A 25,961-nucleotide genomic window follows, 5' to 3' on the forward strand; every position below is an offset into this window, starting at 1 on the left:
CTGGTGAGCCTTCCAATTCCGAATTGTAGTTCATTCCAAATATTGTCAAGTTGACAACCAGGAATAGCCACTACAGTGGATAAGAGCCATGTCTGAACTTGGCAGGAAGGATCAGTAATTCTCATTAGCTTGGAAATGACATTGCTAATGGTGACAAAGCAACTTTCCCACAGGAGTAACTGCAGGGACTCACAGGCTGCACTGAGACCTAGAGCAGGCTGGACAGAATGTGACTGGTCATCCAGATAAAGTTAAGTGTGAGCTGTGTCCCTCCTTTCTGCCCTCTGGCTCTTGAGTTTTTTAATCAAAGCAGGACAAAGATTAAGATAGATATCATGCTATGGCAGGATTTTAATATTAACATGCTTCACCAGAGAAAACAAGGAGGGAGCAGTGTGACCTGTTGTGTCCAACTTAGCCTTGAATTTGAGACAATGCGTTAATTCTGCAATTTAGGGCTACTTAACAAGCCATCCCTGAAACCCAATAGTTCAATGTCACATTGCTACATAGCAGAGGGTTCCCAGGGTTCACTCTGTGGTATTATTTCTGCTCCTAGTGCAGTTTTTCCTCCTTCTTTTCCTCCCTTCTTAATCAAGATGTCTCTTTCAGGTTACTCACAGGATCATGGAGAGGAGAGGTGACTTAGAGGCCCATAAACATGACACCAAGAACTTCATGAATGGAGCCAGATCTTCAGGGAAAGGTGGTGGCTTGTCAGCCCCTCCCGATGATTTGGCACCTTTCTAGTCTATCACGAAACTCTGGAATCTTGGACTCTGTGTGTGTCTGTGGGAGGGGCTGTTCCCTATTTGTCCCCACACCCTGGGTAAGAATTTACCTTACTAAAGTATCGTGCACACTCCTCTGGAGCTGGACTGGGAGCTGAGTGGAGAAGAAGCCAGGACTCTCACTAGGTCAGTGTTCTCTCTTATAACCTGTGGAACCTGTTCCCAGGTCTGCAACACTGCAAACTAGTTTTTCAGTGTTTTATTTAGTTAGCATGCACTGATTGCATAAGATAATTGGATTTATTATGTAATCCTCACCCATGTATATAATAGGCTCTGCTCATATTCAATGTCCATTACGATTGATTTACCTGCATTTGGTTCTGGTTCATATGCATTTCTTTGAGACTGAACATCCAGTACCCACCTATTGCTCCTCCACTATTCCTTCTTTTGGTTCTCCCTCCCTCCCGGTCCCTTCCTCCCTCCATCTCTCCCTCCTCCAGTCTCCCGTCCTCCTCTTCTGTCCTTTCTTTTTTCCTTCTGTTCCTTCCTCCTCTCCTTCTCCTCTTTTTTCCCCCTCTACTTCTGTCTGTCCCCTCCTTCCTGCCCCTCCTTCAGTGTCACTGAGCCAAAGGGTGGGGTTTAATGGATTTGCAGGGGAATCTAAGGGCATGGGATTTAGGATAGTGAGGAGTGGGTCTGTCCTGCCCTCTCGGGCAAAATGAAGATCAACAATGTTCTTCTCCTGAACTGCATCCCCAAACCCACAGAGAACTTGCAGATTCCTCTCTCTTAAGAAGTGAACTGATAAGAAGGACACATGCTCCACTATGTTCATAGCAGCCTTATTTATAATAGCCAGAAGCTGGAAAGAACCTAGATGCCCCTCAACAGAGGAATGGATACAGAAAATGTGGTACATCTACACAATGGAGTACTACTCAGCTATTAAAAAGAATGAATTTATGAAATTCCTAGCCAAATGGATGGACCTGGAGGGCATCATCCTGAGTGAGGTAACACGTTCACAAAGAAACTCACACAATATGTACTCACTGATAAGTGGATATTAGCCCCAAACCTAGGATACCCAAGATATAAGATATAATTTGCTAAACACATGAAACTCAAGAAGAATGAAGACTGAAGTGTGGACACTATGCCCCTCCTTAGATTTGGGAACAAAACACCCATGGAAGGAGTTACAGAGACAAAAGTTTGGAGCTGAGATGAAAGGATGGACCATATAGAGACTGCCATATCCAGGGATCCACCCCATAATCAGCATCCAAACGCTGACACCATTGCATACACTAGCAAGATTTTATTGAAAGGACCCAGATGTAGCTGTCTCTTGTGAGACTATGCCGGGGCCTAGCAAACACAGAAGTGGATGCTCACAGTCAGCTAATGGATGGATCATAGGGCTCCCAATGGAGGAGCTAGAGAAAGTAGCCAAGGAGCTAAAGGGATCTGCAACCCTATAGGTGGAACAACATTATGAACTAACCAGTACCCCGGAGCTCTTGACTCTAGCTGCATATATATCAAAAGATGGCCTAGTCGGCCATCACTGGAAAGAGAGGCCCATTGGACTTGCAAACTTTATATGCCCCAGTACAGGGGAACCCCAGGGCCAAAAAGGGGGAGTGGGTGGGCAGGGGAGTGGGGGTGGGTGGATATGGGGGACTTTTGGTATAGCATTGGAAATGTAAATGAGCTAAATACCTAATAAAAAATGGAAAAAAAAAAAAAGAAGTGAAATTAACCACAGACTGTCCCGGGTCCCCTCTGAAACCACGTTCCCAGCTCGGTTTTCTAGGTCATTTGTGTCTGTCATGCGGATTCCCATTGACTTGATCATTCTGTTGAACAGAGTAGCAGGTTTTATACTTAGGATTTCTACTCAGCAGTTACGTGGCCAATCCTGTGCTGAGGTTCAAGGCAGTCACAAACATGGAGAAGGCTCTAGGACTCTTGGGTAGCATGCAGCTCTAACTCTGGGATGTTAGAGAGAGCCACACAGCTCAGCATGGATGTCATGTATAAGGCACTCATCACCAAGAAGGTTGCAAGGCAGTAGCCTGACCAATGTTGTGCACTGACTGCAGTGTGGGGAGGATGGAGCAAAGGACTTCCCTGAGAGCCTCAGCGTCTCAGAGTCCCTGGGATGTCCTCCAGACTGAGCTGTCCAGGGCAAACTAGCACTTGCTCATGGGGAAAAACAAAGAAAACCAGAAAGACAAAAAGAACAGAGCTTCATAATGTGCTGCAGGCAGCTGTTAGGCGACCATGAGGAGCAGCTGCAATCTGAGGGTAGGAAGGCTGACATCTGTGCTGAGGCTGGGTGATGCTGGCCCAGGAGGCAGAGGCCACATGAGCAGAGCAGTCAGGGACTTCTCAGTCTGGAAGGCTTCTCCCTCCAGCCCGGGCTTTAACGGCTGCAGAGATGATGGTGCTCAGCTTGAATTCCAAGAGCAGAGCTTGCTGTTCAGTTAGGAGTCTGTAGGTCTGGGGTCTGGATAGGGTTCTAGCCCATGCAGAGCAAAGCCCAAACGAAGTCATTACCCTGTTCCCTTCCAGCCTTTATCATCCTCTGGCCTTGTAAACTGCTCAGTGCAGGCGATTATAAAGCTCCTACTGCACTCCTTCAAAATAGAAATAAACATTTGTATATAAACCAGAAAGAGGGCATAAAAAGGAGGGAGAACATCGTAAGTTTATCTGAGCTGGCACAGTTAACTCTTTTATGTATAAAGAATCCAGCCACACAGGCGTTGGCACATAAATAGAGTGAGAGGAAAAATACACTCAGGCTAAAACTGTCACCAGACAGAGCCTGCACAGCGCGCGCTGGTCCTGGGCATCAGCCTGCATTGACCATTCCCAAGCTACAGGCGAGGAGCTGATGGTGGGTCAGGCACTGACACGTCGTGGCTCCTGGTGGAACTTTCCCTCTGACTTCTTGTTTTTGCATCTCAAAGAGTTTAGATACTTTATTGCCTAAAAATGTTAAATGTTGTGACCAAAAGGTAGTTTTATGTCACAACTCTTTTTTTTTTTTTTTTTTTTTTTTTTTTTTTTTTTTTTGCGAGACAGGGTTTCTCTGTGTAGCCCTGGCTGTCTTAGAACTCACTCTGTAGACCAGGCTGGCCTCGAACTCAGAAATCCACCTGCCTCTGCCTCCTAAGTGCTGGGATTAAAGGCATGCACCACCACTGCCTGGCTAAGTCACAACTATTTTAAAAACAACAACAACAAAACAACCAAAAAAAAAAAAATAGAATCCTTTTTAAAAGACAGACCCTGAAGTTTTCTATCCTGTGACAAGGTAAAGACTCTACCCCTGGCCTGTGATGTTGACTTATAGTCACTGAGCAGCAGGGACCCAGCATGTCTGCCCACTGTGCAGGATATCAGATGTATCCACCAGGGTTTCCTCCTCAGGGGGCTGGATGACATTATCCCCTCTTCTTGCAAGAGTGACAGCACCGCACCAATGAACTTTGTGATTCACCGAGGTTCAATGAGCGCCTGCCCTTGACGTGGTGCACACCGAAGGTGGTTACTTCCCCTGGGATGTGAAGCTGACACATCAGCTACTCTCCTCGAAACACGGTCCAGCCACACAGTGGGAAACAGAAGCAGCAGGAGATGACCCTTCTCCTGCAGTGAGAATTGGGCATTGGCACAGCCAGGGTGACATAGAGCCAACGGAAGCTTCTGAACCAAGTGGTCCAGGAGCCAAAGAACCAGGGAGTTTCTGTGCCTCATCCCCTCCGGGATGGCTCTGCATCCAAGGCTCAACAGGCTCCCAGGTTTGGTTTGGTTTCTTTCTTTTTTTTAAAGATTTATTTACTTATTATATATAAGTAGTACACTGTAGCTGTTCTCAGACACAGACAAGAGAGCATCAGATGTCATTATGGATGGTTGTGAGCCACCATGTGTTTGCTGGGATTTGAATTCAGGACCTCAGGAAGAGCAGTCAGTACTCTTAACCGCTGAGCCATCTCCTCCAGCCTGGCTCCCAGCTTTTTAGTCACTGTAGGCTCCAGGCAACTCTGCTTCTGACCTCAAGGTGAAGGCCTATGGGCAGCTGAGACTGGTTTGGTGCAGCTGCAGGTTGATGGTTACCAATGGGTGAAAGATTAAGTTACAAAGCTCTCCTGTCTTTGTCAGGGTTTCTATTCCTGCACAAACCAAGAAGCAAGTTGGGGAGGAAAGGATTTACTCAGCTTACACTTCCACATTGCCTTTCATCACCAAAAAAAGTCCGGACCGGAACTCAAACAGGTCAGGAAGCAGGAGCTGATGCAGAGGCCATGGAGGGATGTTGCTTACTGGCTTGCTTCCCCAGGCTTGCTCAGCTTTCTTTCTTTTTCTTTTTCTTTTTCTTTTTCTTTTTCTTTTTCTTTTTCTTTTTCTTTTTCTTTTTCTTTTTCTTTTTCTTTTTCTTTTTCTTTTTCTTTTTCTTTTTCTTTTTCTTTTTCTTCTTCTCTTCCTTTCTTTCTGTCTGTCTGTCTTTCTTTCTTTCTTTCTTTCTTTCTTTCTTTTGTGCTTTTGTGTGTGTGCTTCAAGACTGGGTTTCTCTGTGTAGCCCTGGCTGTCCTGGAACTCACCCTGTAGACCAGGCTGGCCTTGAACTCAGAAATCTGCCCGCCTTTCTTATAGAACCCAAGAATACCAGCCCAGGGATGGCAGTGCTCACAATGGGCCCTTCCACCTTGATCACTGAAAAAATGCTGCACAGCTGGATCTCATGGAGTCATTTCCTCAAGGGAGGCCCTTTCTCTGATAACTCCAGCTTGTGTCAAGTTGACATACAAAACCAGCCAGTACATCTCCCTCAGCTCCCTGCAAGCCAGCCATGGAGGAGGCAGACTGCCCTTCTCCAGTGTGCCTTACTAAACACATCCACCCCACAGGCTCCTGGGCTGACCTCTCTGCCTTTTCACCCCTAGACCGTGAACCACAGTTGCTGCAATGGCCGGGAAGCCCGTGCTTCACCACTTCAATGCCCGGGGCAGAATGGAGTGCATCAGGTGGCTCCTGGCTGCAGCAGGGGTGGAGGTAGGTTGTGCAGGGTTCTGCAGCTGGACCTCAGAGCCAGTTTAAAAAACTTCTCTAAGCTGAGAGACTCCATGCCAGGAGAAGCTCGGGAAGTTTGCCTTTAATGGTTAACTGTCTAGTACTAAAAAGGGGATGGATCGACTGGACATAGTGAAATTTTACTGTGCTTTCTAGGAAAAAGTCATTCACAATTAAAAGACATTTTCAGGAGAAAAAAATCAAATAATGAATCGCTTACTTGAGATTAATCAAATTACATAATAAAATATGGAAACAGAAACTTGAATACTGGTTATTAGGTGACACTAATTGATTATTACAGATTTATGGTATGACCTTGTGACTTTAGGAAAGCCACTGTTCATTCAAAAAGACTCCATATGTTTGGAGTATATAAGTTATGTGAGGTGTTTGTGCTGCCGACCTGTGACAGCACAGGACTGTGTGACATTACAGTCGGTATCAGAGAAGATGGGCACAGAGATGAGCAGGGTGGCCTGCAGCTGGGGTATTGGAGCTGGGGACTGACAGATGGACATTCTTGTATCTTGTAGTTTTACAGTAGAGAACCTGAAGTTTCCATGATAAAGATGGTTTAAAGGGGCCGGGACTGAAGTGATGGGGGTTAAAATCCCACACTGTTCTTGCAGAGGACGGGTACAGGCTGCTCACAAACACCTGTCACTCTAACCCCAGAGGGTTCCATGCCTTTGACCATCATGGGCAATTGAGCAGACATGTGCATGCACACACACACAAACACACACACAAACACACACACACACACCTTTCCACATATAGTATAAAAACATTAAAAGGGATAAACAGGGATAAACTATATCAGAAAACTAAATAGAGGTTTTTTGTTTTTGTTTTTGTTTTTTTGGGTTTTTTTTTGTTGTTGTTTTGTTTTGTTTTGTTTTTGTTTTTGTTTTTGTTTTTGAGACAGGGTTTCTCTGTGTAGCCCTGGCTGTCCAGGAACTCACTTTGTAGACCAGGCTGGCCTTGAACTCAGAAATCTGCCTGCCTCTGCCTCCTGAGTGCTGGGAATAAAGGCGTGTGCCACCACACCCGGCTTCTACAGTTAAATTTAAAACCCCCAGCACAAATGAGAGGTCCAACAGAAAGGTTGTAACAAACGACCTGTTGAAACTGAGCAACACTCAGTAATCAGTTTCCCATGACTATCAAATAGCAGGCACAGGGCTGTCGGGAGAGTATAAGTGGTGAATAAGAGAGAGCTCACATCCTCAGGCAGCCTCCACGTCTGTGAGCTTCAGCTTTCAGTGTGAGTGGCCCAGGTGAGGAGAGGGCAGCAGCATTCAGCAGCTACATGCTTTCCTTTCAAGCTTTTGAGCAGAAAATGCAGGTAGGCTTTAGTGCTTCCCTCTAGCGGCGACTCTGGGGAAAACACCTCCCAGGTCACACCAGGGAGGCTCAGCAGATAGGGATGCCTGGGGATAAAGTGGTGGACACTGCTGGCTGGAGATCAGGTCCTCAGATAGCAGCAGAATGGGAGGCTTAAAGGATGAAGTGGCATCCCAGAAAGGCCGCTGGTGTCCTCCCGCAGAATCATAGCCAAGTGTTTACCTCAGCTGTGGAATCGCACCTTCTCCATTCCTAAAAGATAAGGGCTTCCTTTGGATCCTTTCTGAATGAAGGAGAACATAGGACAGAGACACTTCAGAGCTGTCCCCGGGGTGAATGCTTTAAATAAACACATAATGGGCTCCAGAGTCCATATGACAGCATTGTGGCTGGGGGATATGTGCTAAGCCACTGGGGTGCTGAGTTCAGCACAAGAGGAAGGCAGGGATGGGGCCATCTGCACAGAAGCCTTCCTCTTCTGAGTCCCATAGTGACTGGGAAGGCAGTGGGTGGGGCTGTTAGAGAGCAGGCTCAAACCTTGCAGATGCCATGTGCCTGAAGGACAGCCATTGGCATCACTCTCACCGTCGACCTCACCCCCACCAGCCCATCACAATTCAGCCCCCATCTGTGATGACTGCTGTGTGATCCCTGTACTTCTCTGAAGGCTGTGCAAATTGCTGATGCTTCTATTTACGTTGCCTATCAACCCGATCCTGTCAGGTTGTGGAACCATCAGCAATCTCACTAGGCAAGTTTGAAGCTGATTTTCAACCTTGAAAAGCTAAAAAATTCTTTACAGTCTGAAGGAAAATGAGTGGTTTAGTTTACTTAAGAAGGCTGGAGATTAAACATGGCTTCAGGTCCCATTAACATATATAACGGCCATGGTGGGTTGTCACTGGGTATGTGCACACAAAAGCATTTAATACTCATACATAAAACACATACATATATGAAAAACACAACAATGGCCCGGAGAAATAAGCAACTTTACCAAAGGGCTGGTGTAGTGGCTTAGCAGTTTACATTTCTTTTTTTTTTTGAGAGAGGGTTTCTCTGTATAGCCCTGGCTGTCCTGGAACTCACTTTGTAGACCAGGCTGGCCTCAAACTCAGAAATCTGCCTGCCTCTGCCTCCCAAGTCCTAGGATTAAAGGCGTGTGCCACCACACAGAGCTTAGAGTTCTTACTGAACATGCAGGAAATCTTCTGTGGTTTTCAGCACCCAGATAAGACAGCTAATAACTGCCTGTTACTCCAGCCTCAAGGGACTCTCTACACCTGGCCTCCATGATCTTGACCTCCAGGAGGAATGTATTCATATGTACAAAACACACACACAAACACACACACACACAAACACACACACAAACACACACACACACACACACACGTTTGAATGCATGTACAATTAAAATTAGTAAAACTAAATCCTAAAGAAACAAAACCCAAGTGGTCCATGCCAAACACCATGATGGAGATCTGGAAATTTCTATCCTCTTCTCAGGGGAATTAGCAGGCTTTCCTGAGTGCCAAAACCTTAACAAAGTCTCAGTGCTTGCCTGCCAGGGAGATCTCTCTCTTCTTAGGACCTAAGCATGGCCATCATGAGTTCTAGAGGAAGAACGAGCCAAGAATGAGCAGCTTGATTGTGCTCAATGCCCATCTGCTGAACAATCTATTCTGAATTTCCAAGTGGCCATGAATAGACTCCTTTGTATCTCCTGGAGGTTTTCAGTTCTGCAGATGAAGTACCCAACAGGGACCACTGAAGTTCAAAGGTCTACAGTAACACAGAAGGAGCTAATGAGCATGCTTTTATTTTCCTACTTTCAGTTTGAAGAGAAGTTTATACAGAGTCCGGAAGATTTGGAAAAGCTAAAAAAAGGTAACACAGAGTATCTGTGTGATATCAGTGAGGTGCCTCGGTAAAGGCCTGTCTGAAGGTGATGTTGGTGGGTGGTGGGTGGGAGTAGTTAGAATGGCAGAGTGGTCTGATGTACCTGGTGGGGCTCCCTGAGTGACGTGGAACAGTGGGAATAGGGGCATGGTCAAGTGTCTCCAAGGATTTGTCTGGTGACTTGGGAATGTTTTCTCATGATTTCCTCATCAGCTAGTTCACTCAGGTTCACTCATTTATTCTGTGTTTTACACACTCTGCCCACCAACCACAAACATGTGACCAGAGATTAAATCATGGGTGGAGAAACAGCTGGGAGGGTTTTTTTCTCAAACATTTTTATTATAGCCTCTGATGGGTTACTATCCTCTGGCAGATGCTGGCTAGAGGACCAGAAGGTGACTCACTACATAAGAAATACCCTAATGCCATGAACATAATGAGACTTTCAGACTCCCTACTTAGCTGTGTTTGCATGGTATCCTTTGGCTGTCCCTCCTCACCTCCTTAATTCACCCAAGGATGTGAACATACAATCATGCATGAGAGATATAATATATACGTGGATAGGAAATTAAGGTGAGTGAGAGATGCTCAAAAAAGGATGAGATGGGTGAGAGAGAGAGGAAGCAGGGGCTAAAATAAACGAGATTCCACTTGAAAGACAGCTGCTCCTTACCTATCCTCTGCATGTTGAGAAACTTCAATACTTTTCTGCTCCCAAGAAGTGAGTCTGGGACACTCCACAGATGTTTTCCCTTTTTCTTTTCACAGATGGGAATTTGATGTTTGACCAAGTGCCCATGGTGGAGATTGATGGGATGAAGCTGGTGCAGACCAGAGCCATTCTCAACTACATCGCCACCAAATATGACCTCTATGGGAAGGACATGAAGGAGAGAGCCCTGTATGACGTATTTCTTGTTATTACCCCATGGGAAACAAGGGAAGCATTTGGGTTCCTCCTTAAGTGAGCAAGAGAGTGGCAGGGTTTGTGTCTATGGTGGTTCTGGGCATAAACACTTAGGCCAAGTATGGCAGAGGGTGGAGGGGAGGGAAGAGCAGATGGGGTGGGATCAGCAGAGTGAGACTACAGCAGGGGATGATGCTCAAAGCACAGCCCAGGGACTCAGCTGCAAACATGGGGGTTGGCACAGCTCCTGAGCTTGGTGGAATCATGACTCAGGCACTCAAGCTTCAGGGACTGCACCTCAGCCAACAGCTCAGGACAAAGGACATGGGAATGGAGATTAGAGGAGGGCCCTCGGAAAGGAGGGGCAGAAGGAACTGCTACCTACATCCAGGAAGGAATACTGCAGAGCAAGAACCTGAATGCCAGCCAGTTCTGTGGATTGGTCAACTCACTGAGCCTTAGAGAGGCTGGTTCCTGAAAACCAGGGTCACCTGAAGCTTTTAACTCAGGACGAAAGCAGCCAGGCTGGTGGCAGCATCCACACTGGGACCCACTCTACTGTGGCAGAATCCTTCACTCATAAACCACGTGTGGGAGTGTCTCAGTTGCTCCCAGAACTAGAAGTGATATTAGCCAGCAACACTAATGGGGAAGACATGTCCATGGGAAATAGAGACTTGGCTTTAACAGTGCATGTATAGAAATATTCATAGCAGCACTATTTGAAATTTTCTACTAGAGAATCAGTCAAGACATTCAGTAATGGATGAAGGAGGAGCCCAGGTTCCAATTTAGCCATGAAAATAGATGGTGCAGTGAGGGAAGCAGGAAAGGATAAAGAGCAAGCATTGTATTCTGTAAAGGAAGCAGATACTAGGGCCACATGTTCTATGGTTGATTTCATGGGCAGTGCTCCTGTACTCAGCATGGATAAGAAGGAAGTGGAGGGGAAAGGGGATCAACCTCTTCTAACATTGCAGTATGCTGACGTTGTTAGACTGCCACAGACGTACTGAAATGCAGAATAACATCTTTCAAGGAGCCAAAAATGCTATAGTGTGAAAATGTGATGCCTCACCTCTCCAAAAAGAACTGTACAACATACAGTTTAGAACAAGGGAAAACATATGTCTGGTGATATGCTCTGGATTGACAGAATAAAGAAATAGACAAATTGCCACGTGGCCGTGGAGTGCCCACTTTAATCCAAGCCAAGCACTCAGGAGGCAGAGGCAGGCAGAGCTCTATGAGTTCAAGGCCAGCCTGATCTCTAGAGTGAGTTCCCGTACAGCCAGGGCTACAGAGTAAAACCGTGCTGAAACAAAACAAAACAAAACAAACAACCAAAAAAACAAACAAATCTAAAACCAAAAGAAAACCACGAAAACTTTGATAAGCATATTTATTTGGGGTTGGCTTATAGCTTCAGAGGTTAGTCCATTATCATCAAGGCAGAAACATGGAGGCATCCAGGCAGGCATGGTGCAGAAGAAGCTGAGAGTTCTACATCTTCATCTGAAGGCTGCTAGTCAAAGACTGGCTTCTAGGCAGCTAGAAAGAGAGTTTGAAAGCCCATGACACACCTACTCCAACCAAGGCAACACTTCCTAATTGCCACTCCCTGGACCAAGCATATACAAACCATCACATTCCACTCGGCCCCATAAATACATGAGTCTTTGGGGGAACATAACCTACACATAACATAATAAAATGGACATTTAGTCTAACTTCTATAGTGTATAGCTGTCTCAAAAATGTTAAAAGTCCAAAGTTCAAAGTCGCTTCTGAGATTCATCCCACTGTAATCCCCAAAGAAAGACAGGAAACTCTGCATCTCCAAGGTGGTCTTTAGATCTCCAATTCCTTTTTCATCTTTGTTGTCTGCAACAAACTTCTTTCTCCTGTGCTGATTCCAGTCCCTGTTAGCAGCTTTCCTCAGCAGATATCCCATGGCTCTGGCATCTCAAACATCTTGGGGTCTCTAAGGCAACTTAAACTTCACATGTTTGTGTTTCATAATCTGGGATCTACACTTGATCTTCTGGGCTCCTCCAAAGGGCTTGGGTCACTTCTCCAGCTCTGCCCTCTGTAGCACTCTAGGCTCTGGTTGACACCACTGTTGCTGCTCTTGGTGATCATCCCATGGTACTGGCATCTCCAATACGCTGGAGTCTTCCATCGCAACTAGGCTTCAACAGTAGTCTCTTGTCGGCTCTCTTCAAGGTGCCAGGACCCCTTCAGTTCTGGGCTTTCAACTGATATCTAGGCTGCACCTTCACCGGTGGCCTTCTAAGGCCTCTCACAGTGCCATGCTTCAGCTGCCTTCAAAACCAGTACCACCTACACATTATGAAGTCCAACTGCAGCATGAGGTACAACGCCGGCTAGCTCTAGAACACAGCTTCTTTGTGCTGTCAGAAAACACTTGCTAGAGGCTCTCACCTCAGTAATGCTGGTCTCTTCTTTTTTTGTTTTCTTTTTTTTTATACCACTCTCCCTTGTGTGTGTGTTTTAAGATTTGTTTTATTTATTATATGTAAGTACAGTGTAGCTGTCTTCAGACACTCCAGAATAGGACAACAGATCTCGTTACGGATGGTTGTGAGCCACCATGTGGTTGCTGGGAATTGAACTCAGGACCTTTGGAAGAGCAGTCAGTGCTCTTAACCGCTGAGCCATCTCTCTAGCCCAGCTGGTCTCTTCTTAATCAGCACTAATTAATTACCTCCAGCTAACCAGCATCAACTGGTCAAGTAGTCTCTTCCTCTTGACTACAAAGCCAGATACATGTAGTTGAAGCTGTGAAAGTTCTGCTGTTTGCTGGGGCTGGAACATGGCCCCTTGTTCAATGACATCATCACCAGCTTTCTGTTTCCTAATATTCACTGCCTAGCTTGGCTGTTCAGGAACTTGCTCTGGAGATTGACGAAGATAAGTCTTGACAAATGTTAACAAGCCTAGGATCTGTCAGCAGCATGTGGAGGTCATACAGATGTGCTTCCTGAGAAATGGATGGACAACTTCTAACACTGACCAAAAATGACTCCAGGCTGTGCAGCACAATGGGAGATGAACAGAGACGCTTGTGTTGAGCTTACAGGGAATGCAGCTTGTTAGTTCTGAGAATCTCAGCATGCTTGTTGAACAAACAATGTCAGGGAGAGGCGGGTACATAGGTAGGCAGACAGACAGACAGACGGGGCTAGCACAAGCCTGTTGTAGAGTTGATGGTTATCTTCTAAGATGCCATCAATTATGACTGCATCTCTAGCTGGGCCTGGGATTGATTATTTTTTGTGCTTGTGTTAGGACATATGTGTATAACAAAATTTAAACAAAACAAAACAACACTGGGAGGAGTGCAGGGAGGAGGGGTAACAGTGGTCTGGATATAATGTATAAGAGAAGAATATTTTAAAATTCTAAAAGTGTATCAGAACCAGCAGGATGTTCACGGGGGAAGTTAATATATCTGTCCAATGGAAGAGATAATGACCCACTACAGACAAATAGTTTTGCAAGCACCCTTTGTGGTAAATTTTTCAGCTTTTCACATTCAAATGTAAAATAGGAGATTCTTGACAATTTGGAAACTTTTGTCTTTTAGGATTGACATGTATTCAGAAGGTATTTTAGATCTGACTGAAATGATTGGGCAATTGTTAATATGTCCCCCAGACCAAAAAGAAGCCAAGACTGCCTTGGCAAAAGACAGGACCAAAAACCGTTACTTGCCTGCCTTTGAAAAGGTAAGTAGGCTCTTTGAAGTCTGGGGACACTGAGTTTCAGGGACAAGAGAAAGGCAGAGGCTGGGAGACAAAGGCTACTGCTACACTGGCCTTCACTTCCTTGAGCCTGCTGTGTAGTTCTTACCCCACAGGTCACTGTGCAAAAATGGCCTGGAAGGAGCAATGGATGCTCATGCCAGTCTAGCATCCATCATTCAACAGGCTTCTTGGCCACAACAATCACTGGGCCTGTGGAAGGATGAGCCACCACAGAGAAGGACCTGGGTCCTACAGAACACACTGGGCTTCCCTTCCACAGAGAACTGCAGTGAACAACAGATGGGAAAACATTCTGTTGATTTACAAAGGGAGGCCTGAGAGCAGCTGCCTGTCAGGAGGATATGATAGCATGACAAAGACAGAGGGGAAATATCTGAGCAGGGAGAGAGATGGAGGGTGGAGAGGAGGAGGCTGCTGAAGAGATGTTAAGGAAAACTGGCCTATGGGACTTGGGGTCTCATCTTAAGATAAATGCCACACCCACTCAGTAAATGAAGGTCAATGCCCATGTAGTACCTCTCATGGTTAGGGCTTCTCTTTGGAGACAAACCAAGAATACTTCAGAAGGTGTTAAACTTCTGCCAAGTAAAAGATAAAAGCTAAAACTATGGTCCTAGAAGAGGGCATCTTACAAATTCCTTAGGGTCCTGGTTTTCTGCTCTAGCGGAGGTGGGACCTGGGAGAATGGCGTCCATGAAGGAGGTGAACTAAAGTCTCATGCAATAGACAACTTTATTCAGAGCATCAGACTGATGAGTCCCATGAGCAACATGTACACTCACAAGAGCAAACTGCATGTGCTGGCCAAGTTGCAAGTGACAAAAACATGTTTTTCCATATAGACGTATAAATACATAAAAATAGCCAGTTGTAATGAAAAATCTGAGCTGAACTCACTCCCATTCACTACAGCTGGGAGGGGCAGAGAAGCTTAATCCAAGATTACTTCCATGTTTGGAAGGAACTGAGGTCACAGGACTCCTGTCTTGGTTTCTTAGAGTTTTTCACACAAGCACTCAGAAATCTCCTCCCATGATTTTGTCTGAGTTCCAACAGAACCTGACTTGAAAACCCATTTTATAAAGAATCGCCTTATTTTTCATTCATCACTGAAGGTTCGCTCACTGCTGCCTCTGCTCTGTGGAAGCAGGGAGGGCTTTAGGTGCCATCGGGTCCTCACAGTTCCCTGAAGCCTGTGGTGCTGACAGTCAAGGGTCTGTCTCATAGGACACACTATCCAGTCATCACAGCTGAAATCATCTCTGTGAGATTCATGACCTCCATGTACACCGTGAGCCATGTTCTGATGGACACTTGATGCTTGCTTTTGGTTTTGAATGGGGTAATTATAATTATTTTCTCTGTATATATGCACAATGTAAAAGCATTTCAATGGATCTTTATTTGAAGCTGAGTAGAGGCAGGGTAGCTTTGAAAGTCTTGGGGAGAGTGAGGGCCCCAGCCCAACTCTTTGCGTTCATAACCAGTCTCCTTTCATTTTGCAGGTGTTGAAGGGCCATGGACAAGACTACCTTGTGGGCAACAGGCTGACCAGGGTGGACGTCCACCTGCTGGAACTTCTCCTCTATGTTGAAGAGTTTGATGCCAGCCTTCTGACTCCTTTCCCTCTGCTGAAGGTGAGACTACCTCAGAGAGGCAGCCACACATGTCACCTCTGACAATATAACAGTGGGCGTGGCGGCTGAAGTCCTACCCTCGGGCCTCCAAACTGAGCTACTAGACCCTTGGGTTGAGTCTTAAAAATAATCTTTTTATGTGTGGAGATTTGAGGATGGTATCCCAGGAAAAATATGTTGCCCTTTGTAATGAAAAATGGGCATAGCCGGAAGCTCTCTCCTTGGACTCCTGTTCCTGGCAGAAGGCTTCTGGCCTCTCTTTTATCTACAATCCTGTGTTTTTTATCTTTGCTCACTCAAATCTGAGCAGGCCTCTGTCATGTGATCCCCTTCCCTCAGCTCTGTCTCCTGCTCTCTGTAGCCTGCTTTCTTCTCCAGTCCCCCTCAAGCTGTCCCCAGCCCCACCTCCATCACCCCATCTCTGTCTCCCAATGTGAAAACTGGCTGAGTTGCTTCTGGTTAGACTTGGACATTCCTGTCTCCATTTGCAAATCAGTTTTTCATGTCTTCCTTTCTCTTTCCTTCTCTCTCATTCCCACCTGAGAGACAGTGCCACGGAGGCAAATCTACAGGGCGAGTCTAGAGGAGATGGTAACTGGATGTCAAAGGAGCTCTGAAGACATATGATGCTGAGCTCTGCTTCAGGCTCATGGTTTTTTCATGCATCTCATGCTGACACTGGAGCTGTTGCAAGGATGCAGTTGATGGTGTTCTGGTTGGGGGGGGGCTCAAATCCCTGGGTTGTGCACATGCCTACTACCAATGGTCAAGTTGTGGTTTCTGAATCACAGGCCTTCAAGAGCAGAATCAGCAGCCTCCCCAATGTGAAGAAGTTCCTACATCCTGGCAGCCAGAGAAAGCCTCCCTTGGATGCAAAACAAATTGAAGAAGCAAGGAAGATTTTCAAGTTTTAGTGTGGCTACATTGATGGAGCCACAGATACTGGCCTCTAATGGTTTGCAATTATAAAATACAATTGTTGATTTGGCTATTGTGCAATAATAAAAAATTAACAAATGGTATATGCTCCTCATAAGTTCTAAGTATGAGCTCAGATTGCTAGCATCGCATACAAAGAGGAAGGCAAACAAGAATCACTTCACAGGAAACAAAGCTTATAAAGCATGAGGAGAAAGTAAAAAATAACACACACACACACACACATACACACACACATATACACACATACACACACATACACACATATACACACATACACACACACATACACACATATACACACACATACACACATGCACACACACATACATACACACATACACATACACACACACATGCACAAACACACACACACATGCACACACATACACACATACACACACACACGCACACACACACACACACACACACACACACGGAAAAGATATGGTGTAACGAACATCAATGTAGAATAAACCAAAAAGTTTAAACCAAAATTAATTTACAAGATGAGGAAAAGAAAGGAAAAAGGGGAAAAAATAAAATGGGAAAAACTTTAAGATAAAAGGGGCTAAGTTGGAGGAAGCAGGCATTAAGCAGCTGGTGAAAGAAGTTTTAAAAAAGGAAAAACAATGAGGCAACGAGGAAACAAAATTAAATATTTAAAGGGAAGGAGGATCTGGAGGCCTGGCCCAGATGGAAAGAGCATTGGTTGCTCTTGCAGAGGACCCAGGTTAGTTCCCTAGCATCTACAGAACTGTATGTATCACACCTATCACTTACTCACCTTTGTGGGACTGAATGTCCTTGTCTGACCTCTACAGTCACTAGATACCTATTATACAAGCGCGCGCGCACACACACACGCGCGCGCACACACACACACACACACACACACACACACACACTTAGGTAAAACCTCTCAACACAAAGTAAAAAAAAATTAAATATTGAATGCAAAAAGTAAAATATACAGGAAAATATACATCCAGGCAAAATAACAATAATAGAAAATGTCTTTGAAATGATCTCTCTGCAGCTACATATGAGCACATGCTATTAATTCCAGCACTTGGGAGAGAGAGCTACATGGATCTCTGTGAATTTGAGGCTAGCCTGGTCTATGTAATGAGTTTCTGAACAACCAGAGCTACAGAATAAATAGATTTGCCCTGTCTCAAATCAAGGAAAGAAAAGGAAAAAAAAAAAAAACCAAGAAAATCAAAATTCTGTCCTTGTCCCAGTGGAATCCTCTGACTTTGTCCTGTGCAACATCAAACTTCTGGACCCAGGCCTGCCCTGCATATCTTTTTGTTTTTGTTTCTTTTTGGTTTTTGGTTTTGTTTGTTTGTTTGTTTGTTTGTTTGTTTGTTTGTTTGTTTGAGACAGGGTTTCTCTGTGTAGCCCTGGCTGTCCTGGAACTCACTTTGTAGACCAGGCTGGCCTTGAACTCAGAAATCCACCTGCCTCTGCCTCCAGAGTGCTGGGATTAAAGGCGTGTGCCACCACGCCCAGCTTACCCTGCATATCTTATGTTGAGGTCTAGCCTAGTGAGAATTCCTAATCCTACTCTCTAATACCCTGTGCCCCTTCCTCAGGTCTAGCCTGGGCTCAACATCCTTGCCCTGGTATATTCTGACGAGTTCAACTTACATAGTTATCAACCTCCAGCTCAGAGCAGGGCCCATATCTTACACAGAAGTCCAGCCCCTCCCCCACCTGGGGGAGGCAGAGAGGTCCTTGTGCTCACAGAAGGCACAAGGAATCAGGAAGGCTGTTCCTTCACAAAGAGGGATGTGTCACCTGTTTTCAAACTAGAAGGCTAATGGTGAACATAGTTAATAGCCTGGAGATTTTGAGCTATCTGTGTAGCCAAGACCACACTGGATGTTCCACCAGACCCTAAGTAGGAGCCTATCAGTCTATGGAAAGTTCACAATGGAAAGACCTTACAAAGAGTTTGGGTGTCTTATTTTTTCAATGTCTTTTTTTGTTTTTTTTTTTTTGGAGACAGGGTTTCTCTGTATAGCCCTGGCTGTCCTGGAACTCACTTTGTAGATCAGGCTGGCCTCAAACTCAGAAATCCACCTGCCTCTGCCTCCCAAGTGCTGGGATTAAAGGCATGTGCCACCAGTAATGTCTTTTTCTTTTCTTTTTTTTTTTAGAAAAAGATTTATTTGTTATTTATATGAGTACATAGTAGCTGTCTTCAGACACTCCAAAAGAGGGCATCAGATCCCATTACAGATGGCTGTGAGCCACCATGTGGTTGCTGAGAATTGAACACAGGATCTCTGGAAGAGCAGTCAGTATTCTTAACTGATGAGCCATCTATTTCTCCACCCCCTTGTTTCCAAGTCTTTTTTGGTTTTTTTTGTTTTGTTTTGTTTTTTGTTTTTAAGACAGGGTTTCTCTGTATAGCCCTGGCTGTCCTGGAACTCATTTTGTAGACCAAGCTGGCCTCAAACTCAGAAATCTGCCTCCCTCTGCATCCTGTTTCCAAGTCTTAAGCTTTATTGTGCACATGGGACTGAGCTAATGATCACCAGGAAAAATTTCACCAAATTCTGCTGTGCTCAAATATGACTAAAGTAAACTACTTAGGCTCAGACGACTTTTCTGCCTTTATGTTTGTTTGTTTCTATGTCTTGTAATAATGGTTAAAGAAAGGAGGCTGTGAATTTGGGAGAGATGTCAGGGGGGATGGACATTGACAGGTTAGGAGGGAGGAAGCAGAGTAGAGAATGGTGTAATTATATTTTAATTCAATTTTTAAGGAAAAAAGTCACACCAAATATCAATGAAGATGTCACAGATGACTCAGTGGGTAAAGGCACCGTCTGCCATGACTAAGCAACAAAATTTAACTCCCTGACTCCACACAGTGAAAGCAGAAACTAAAGTAAGTTGTCCTGTGACCTTTATACATGCACTGTGACACACATACATATGTACACATTTATATTTAAATAAGTATAAAATACGGCCTGTGACGATGTGAGGGAAGAGGAACACTTAGTGACTGCTGGTGGTGTGTAAACTTGAACACTTGACACTGTGAAAAGCAGTGTAGCTGTTCCTCCAAACACAGAAAATAATAGGACCACGGAACCCAGCTCAACCATACCTGGGCGTCTACCCAAGGACTCCAGGTCCACAACCACAGAGATAGCTGCATCTCCGTGATTCACAGTGGCAGGGATGGAACCAGCCTGGATAACGATCTACGGTGTGCACGCACAGAGGGATTTTATGCAATAATAAAGAAAACAGGAAATTATGGCACCTTTGTGAAAATAGAAGGAACTGGAAATCGTTGCATTAGGTGAAATAAGCCAGACTCAGGGTGCCTTCGCTTTCCTCTCACATAAAGAAACTGTGCCCATGTGTGTATCAGTGTGTGTATAGGTGTGTGTATGCATGTGAGTGTATATGTGAGTGTAAGTGTGTATGAGTGTGTGTGTGTGTGTGTGCCCATTCCTGCTTATGAGAGTGTGTGTTGTGTGTGTGCATGCATGTGTGTATGTGAGTCTGAGTGTATGTGAGCGTGTGAATGTAAGTGTGAGAGTATGTGAGTGTGTGTGTTCTTTTGTTCATGTTTGTAGATGATAGGGCAGGATTCTGAGAACAGTAAGAGATTGGGGGACAGAGAGGGACTATGTAATGTAATGTAATGTAATGTATGTATGTATGTAAAGGCAGGGCTTCCCATAGCTGAAGAGGAGAGAGTGATGGGTGACAGGGTGCATGTATAATGTATGCATGCTACACACTTGTGCTTGAAGTCATCCTGATGAAACCCACTACCTTCCTGTGATAACCTAAAGACTTGTAATAGGTTGCATGTGTGATTTAAAACGTAATAAAGAAATACTAAATTGTGACATTAAAAGTTTGCACCTGACTTTAATAAAAATTATCACCTATTTTGTGTTCACTATGGTAAAAGCAAGATTGAAAGAGTGAGCTTCGTTTTGCCACTCCGTGATAGCTGGCAACGGAGAAGGGAGAAGGCATATAGTATCTGCTACATCTGAAGACCAAGGAAATGGTCAGAGAACCAGTGGCATGGCGGTTGTTTAGAATGTTGAAAATCAGAAAGGCAAGCTCCCAAATGCTACCAAAACCACTCTGAAAACTTCTAGCTACTTAACTTTTTATTTTTGAGATTATAACATAATTATACCATTTCTCCCTTCCTGCTCATCACTCCAAATTCTCCAGTACACACCTGCTTGTTCTCTATCTCTCTCTTTTATAAGATAGACTTATTTATTTATTTAATGTATATGAGTACACTGTTGATATCTTCAGATACACCAGAAGAGGAGGGCATCAGATCCCATTACAGATGGCTGTGAGCCAACATGCGGTTGCTTGGATTTGAACTCAGGACCTCTGAAAGAGCAGTCAGTGCTCTTAACTGCTGATCATCTCTCCAGCCCCTTATCTTTCTAATTCTTAGACTTTTCTCACAAACCTGTGGCAGCATATGTGTATGAGTAAACAGGTCTATATCTAGCTACTGTTCACAACTACTTTATCATTTTGGCTTGTATTTGAAAGCAGGATCCTCCAATGTAGCCCAGGCTGGCTGAGAGTTCAAGGTCTTCTTGCCTTTTCCCTCTACGTGTGGGGATTGTAGCCATGAGATAAGATTTTACCCTTTAAGAGAGTGTAATCTCTTCATGATATAAATTTTACTTGAAGTGAAATTAGTAAGCCTTTGTCTCAGACATAAAAATCCAGTCATTGGCCAGAGATTTGTGGAGCACACCTTTAACCCCAGCACTCGGGAGGCAGGGGCAGAAGGATCTCTGAGTATGAGGCCAGCCTGGTCTACAGAGCAAGGTCTAGGAGAGCCAATGCTACCCAGAGAAAGCCTGTCTGGAAAAACCAAAGAAAAAGAAAGTGAACAAGGCAGCCACTGTGGTGCCTACACATAGTGCCACCTGGAGAGCCTAGAGACAAAAGTGTAAACTCCATGCCAGGGTGCTTTGCACTCAGAAGCCTATACCAACCTAGTACCAAATATGTGTGTGTGTGTGTGTATGTGTTCATGTGTGTGTGTGTTCGTGTGTGTGTGTGTGTGTATGTGTGTGTTCATGTGTGTGTGTGTGTTCGTGTGTGTGTGTGTGTGTATGTGTTCATGTGTGTGTGTGTGTGTGTATGTGTTCATGTGTGTGTGTGTGTTCGTGTGTGTGTGTGTGTATGTGTGTGTTCATGTGTGTGTGTGTGTGTGTTCGTGTGTGTGTGTGTGTTCGTGTGTGTGTGTGTGTATGTGTTCATGTGTGTGTGTGTGTGTATGTGTGTGTTCGCGTGAGTGTGTGTGTTCGCGTGTGTGTGTTCGTGTGTGTGTGTGTGTGTGTTTGTGTGTGTGTGTGTGTGCGTGTGTGTGTGTATATATATATATATATATATATATATATATATATATGTATGAAACTAGATGAGATCTATAATTACTAGGCACGATTTACTCTTGAATTGCTGATTTCCACACTAAGTACCTCCAGACCACCTAGGGATGGCAGAGGATATTTGAACACATTCACTCGCTACCTTCAGTCATTTGTCCTCTGGCCTCAGCACCTGCCAAGACCGCTTGCTCCACCTGGGCTCAGGATGTCACCCACCCTGATGTCACTGGGGCTTGAGGGCATCAGTTCTATCCATTTGCACCTGGTCTGTCAGAGTTCACATCCCACTGCCGCTCTCTCAGAAGCATTATTCCCTCAGCCCTCTCAGCCTCCCACCCTCTCTTTCCAGCCCCAGCCCCAACTCAAACAACAACAACAAAAAAACAAACAAACAGAACAAACAAAAAAAACCAAACATGCCTAGGTCTTTCTACCCAGGACAAGTAGTTCTACTTAGTGATGGGGAAAATACAGACGAGTTCCACAAGTATCTTCATCTAAATTCTTCCCTCACTCACCCAGCTGCTAAAAGGCTCAGGCTGAAACTTCACCACTCCTGCCAGAGCCAGCAGTGAGCCTTATGACACACACCCCACATGTGGTTGTTCTCAAGGTTACCCTGCTGCCAGTGGCTCCTTTCCCCTCCCCCAGCTACCTCCATGACCCTCTGCTCTGACACAGGCCCAGGTAAGGGCCTGGTCTCCCACAGTGGGCACGAGGGACTGACTCCTCCAGAAAACACTCACATATACCCCTGAACTCCATGAGGAGCCCAAGGACTCTATGAAGATCTGTTTTATCTCATCATCTTACCTGATAAAGAATATTTGGGGGCTGGAGAGATGGACAGCGATTAAGAGCACTGACTGCTCTTCTGAAGGTCCTGAGTTCAAATCCCAGCAACCATATGGTGGCTCACAACCATCCGTAACAAGATCTGGCACCCTCTTCTGGAGTGTCTGAAGACAGCTACAGTGTACTTAAAGCATACAATAAATAAATAAATCTTTAAAAACAAAAACAAACAAAAAAAGAATATTTGTGTTCTTACAAAGGCAAAACTAAAAATTGATTTGAGAAACCAAACAAATAAGCCAACAGACCAGATTCTCCTTGTGTAAGTCAAACACATGGTCCTTTCTTCTGCCTGAAACTTTTATTTATTATAAAACCGTTAAAACCCCACTTAAAAGCTGGACATGGCAATAATAAAAATCACAGTATAGTTAAGAACACTGGTAAAACCCCCCTCCCCACCTGTCCTGGCACAAAAAGATCTGGAACTTGGCATCATGGTCAAGCCGGCTTCTCCACAGGCAAGGCTGTTCCAAGGTTAACATTATGGCAAAGGACATCTGAACAACGGGTCCTGGACAGGCGTCCTCTTAAATGAAGTACCTCCGGTTCCACCACACAGGGCTTTGCAGGCCTCTGGCCCAGGCTCTGGCTAAAGAGAAAGCGGCTGGTCAGGTACATGCTTGCAGAGGTGAGTTTCCAGGAATGATTCTGGACTTGGGCCTGTATCAGAGTTTTCTGGAGGGCTTATTTAAACACTGGCTGCTATGCCTTGCCTCTCCAGTTTCTGCTTGTGGTAATGGGGAGGGTACCTGGGTAGGTAAACATTTTTAACCAGTTCCCGGTTGACCTTGAGGCTTCTGGCCCTCAGGCTCACAGCTGAAATGCACAATCGGTGAGCCCAAGTGATGGACCAGGGATCCATTGGATAGAATCCGTTCCTCTAGAGAGGCGCTACCTAGGCACTCAACGCCACACCTGGAAAGCAGAAGCAGACTAGATCCTCGCCATCTGAGTCAACCACACAGTCAGCTTTCCCAGCTGCATCGTGCTGGTCTTCCTCGGAAGCCAGAACCCACACCTTGGAGTAGTTAGATCGGGTGGTAGTTTTCAGAACTCTCTGCCCTGGGCCTTAGGCAGTGCAACTAACTAGGGGGAACACAAGTGGTAGGAAAAGCCACTTTTTCAGATCCACCCCCCAACAAGGGAATAAAATACCCTGTACCAAGGTACATGAAGCCGTTTACCTCGATTTCGCTTGGTCCGGAGATTGCAAGCTAGCGACACAATCACAAACATTGCAAACATTGCAAAAAATTTGAATCCAATAATGTACACGACTGTGTCATTTAAACCCTCATCAAATTCAATACAAAGGTAGTGATGCAAATTTTCCTTCAATAGTTCAAGAATCGAATCTGGGAATGGAAAAGGATGTTTAGTCAGCAGCAGCAGCAGCAGCAATAATCCCCAGGAAGAGAACAATTAAGATACTAGAGACAATCTTAAGACTTAAAGAAAAAAGGGGACTTGTGTGGGATCCACCTAGACAGAGCTGATGGCTCCTCTATCTTTCTAAGAGATGCTGCATTAAGGAAATTCTGGGACTTTGGTAGCAATTGCCAGACCATGTTTGGCCAGCTTACTCTCAAAGGGTCTAAGTTCTCACCATGCTGACCACGCAATCCTTTGTAGACCCACGATTCCAGGTGCACTTTCGTAAATACCAGAGTGTCCATGAAAGATGAAAGGTGAGTGTAGATCTCAAATAAGGGCCCATAACATTTGAAGTTAAGACATCACCACCCTTCCCTGCAAAAGATCTTCAGATTGGCTACACCTTCTTCTAAATGCTGCCTTCTGTCTGCTTTCCTGTCTCTCCACCCCCAAGCCCCACCCCCAAGGCACACTATGGTTCCAGGCTCACTGGCCTATTGGTCAGGGCTCCATTTCTTCTTTCAAACATTTGCACACATTCCTGCCGGCTCAGATCTGTACAATTACTCAAGGCTCCAAAGCTTGCACATTGGCAGGGATTTTCTGCCAACGAACTAGCCAAATATGGCTCTCTCTGACCAAGGGCAGCACAAGTAGGAGTCAGGGGAGGCTGCTAGCTATGAGGCCCACACAACCTCTGAGGATTTTCTTATCCGCAAAGAGCCCATAGCTTCATAACTGCCCATCTCCTCTTCCAATATGCCCTGTCTTGCAGCCTCAACACTACCTAACCTCCAGGGTCTAGCATTGTAGACTCCAGGTACAGACTTCAGGTTCACTCAAGGCATTTAGCTACTTAGTGGCTGAAATCAAGACTGCCTACGAGGAACCCAATGCCCCAAACCCTGAGGTAAAGGAATCTGAACTTGGGGCCAAAGTCTGAGTAGAGATGAGAATGCAGGATTCTCTCTACTTGGGGATTCTAAATTCCCTAAAACAGCAGACACCTGGAGGGAGCCAGCCTGCTTGCTCACAGGTGGATATTCCCGTGGCCTCTTTCTCTTAGCCCAGAACATTCAGTCAGACCTCTTTCTGTTCCCAGCTTGTTCCTGTCTTGTGTCTTCCTACTCATTGCTACCCTAGTCTCTCTTGTGTCACTGACCACACCTGCTTATGGTTGGTAGACTTTCAGAGCAGGATAGGGTCTACAAGGGATGGAAAGGCATACAGAAACCTGATGCTTTCAAATCACCCTACCTTGTAGGCTGTTCTGGGCTTTTCAACCTCACTAGCATGCCTAAGGGAGTAAATACATTGGAATCCATGTCTGTATTATGCTCCAGAGCCTGAGATATAAATGCTGTGGGATATTGCAGTCCCTAACACAGGACTGTGGATTGTGACACCATCAGGAAAGACTGAGTTGAGTTCTGCCAGGATTCTTCAGAGCTGGAAGCAATCAGGGAGGTAGTTCACAGAATCCTGTCTTGGGCACAGTCCTGGCTTGACCAATTACAAGTGTGATCTTGGGTATTTATTTTAATAAACGTGTCTTTGAGATAAGAAATGAAAATAAGAATTAGGATGAGCAAGGAAACTCACATGTTGGAGGGTTGCAGGGCATGAGTACGCCTGGATTCATTTGCCTGTAGGTATCTGAGCAGTCAAGGCTTCCTCTTTGCCCCAGGCAAACTCTATCCAGTAAGGATGGAGACAGGTGGCTACAGCCCCTCTCTAGTCTTAATGCTTTGCTTTTATTGTAATTGTTAATTAGTTAATAGGGGGCGTAAGTGTGTGTGTGTGTGTGTGTGTGTGTGTGTATGTGTGTGTGTGTGGTGTCCATGCTTGTGCATTGCAACCTAGTGAGCAGCATTCCTTCATGGTCACTACTTCAATTCCTGACTCAAGTGTCCTGAGTTGGCTTTTCTTAGAGATGGGCTGTGATTGGGACA

General features: G+C 45.2%; 2 protein-coding genes across 3 annotated transcripts; one reads left to right on the top strand and one right to left on the bottom strand.

Moving 5' to 3' along the window:
- Positions 1–842: 842 nt before the first annotated feature.
- Positions 843–16,440, top strand: Gm10639 (predicted gene 10639). The gene is made up of 7 exons (NM_001122660.1): positions 843–917; positions 5,699–5,807; positions 9,014–9,065; positions 9,852–9,984; positions 13,601–13,742; positions 15,287–15,418; positions 16,210–16,440. The coding sequence occupies exons 2-7, from the start codon at positions 5,721–5,723 to the stop codon at positions 16,330–16,332; spliced, it is 669 nt and encodes a 222-aa protein (NP_001116132.1). The 5' UTR covers positions 843–917; positions 5,699–5,720; the 3' UTR covers positions 16,333–16,440.
- A 6,446-nt stretch (positions 16,441–22,886) lies between these two features.
- Omt2a (oocyte maturation, alpha) lies at positions 22,887–25,712 on the bottom strand. 2 transcript variants are annotated; one of them, NM_001164523.1, is made up of 3 exons: positions 25,612–25,712; positions 23,820–23,990; positions 22,887–23,224 (listed from the first exon to the last, which is right to left on the bottom strand). In NM_001164523.1, the coding sequence occupies exons 1-3, from the start codon at positions 25,649–25,651 to the stop codon at positions 23,163–23,165; spliced, it is 273 nt and encodes a 90-aa protein (NP_001157995.1). In that variant the 5' UTR covers positions 25,652–25,712; the 3' UTR covers positions 22,887–23,162. The 2 variants fall into 2 exon arrangements, with proteins under 2 accessions (NP_001157995.1, NP_001104756.1); NM_001111286.2 differs by lacking the exon at positions 25,612–25,712 and adding an exon at positions 24,242–24,963.
- Between the last annotated feature and the right edge of the window lie 249 nt (positions 25,713–25,961).

The sequence above is a fragment of the Mus musculus genome, chromosome 9 (genome assembly GCF_000001635.26).
Source record: "Mus musculus strain C57BL/6J chromosome 9, GRCm38.p6 C57BL/6J".
Classification (NCBI taxonomy): domain Eukaryota; kingdom Metazoa; phylum Chordata; class Mammalia; order Rodentia; family Muridae; genus Mus; species Mus musculus.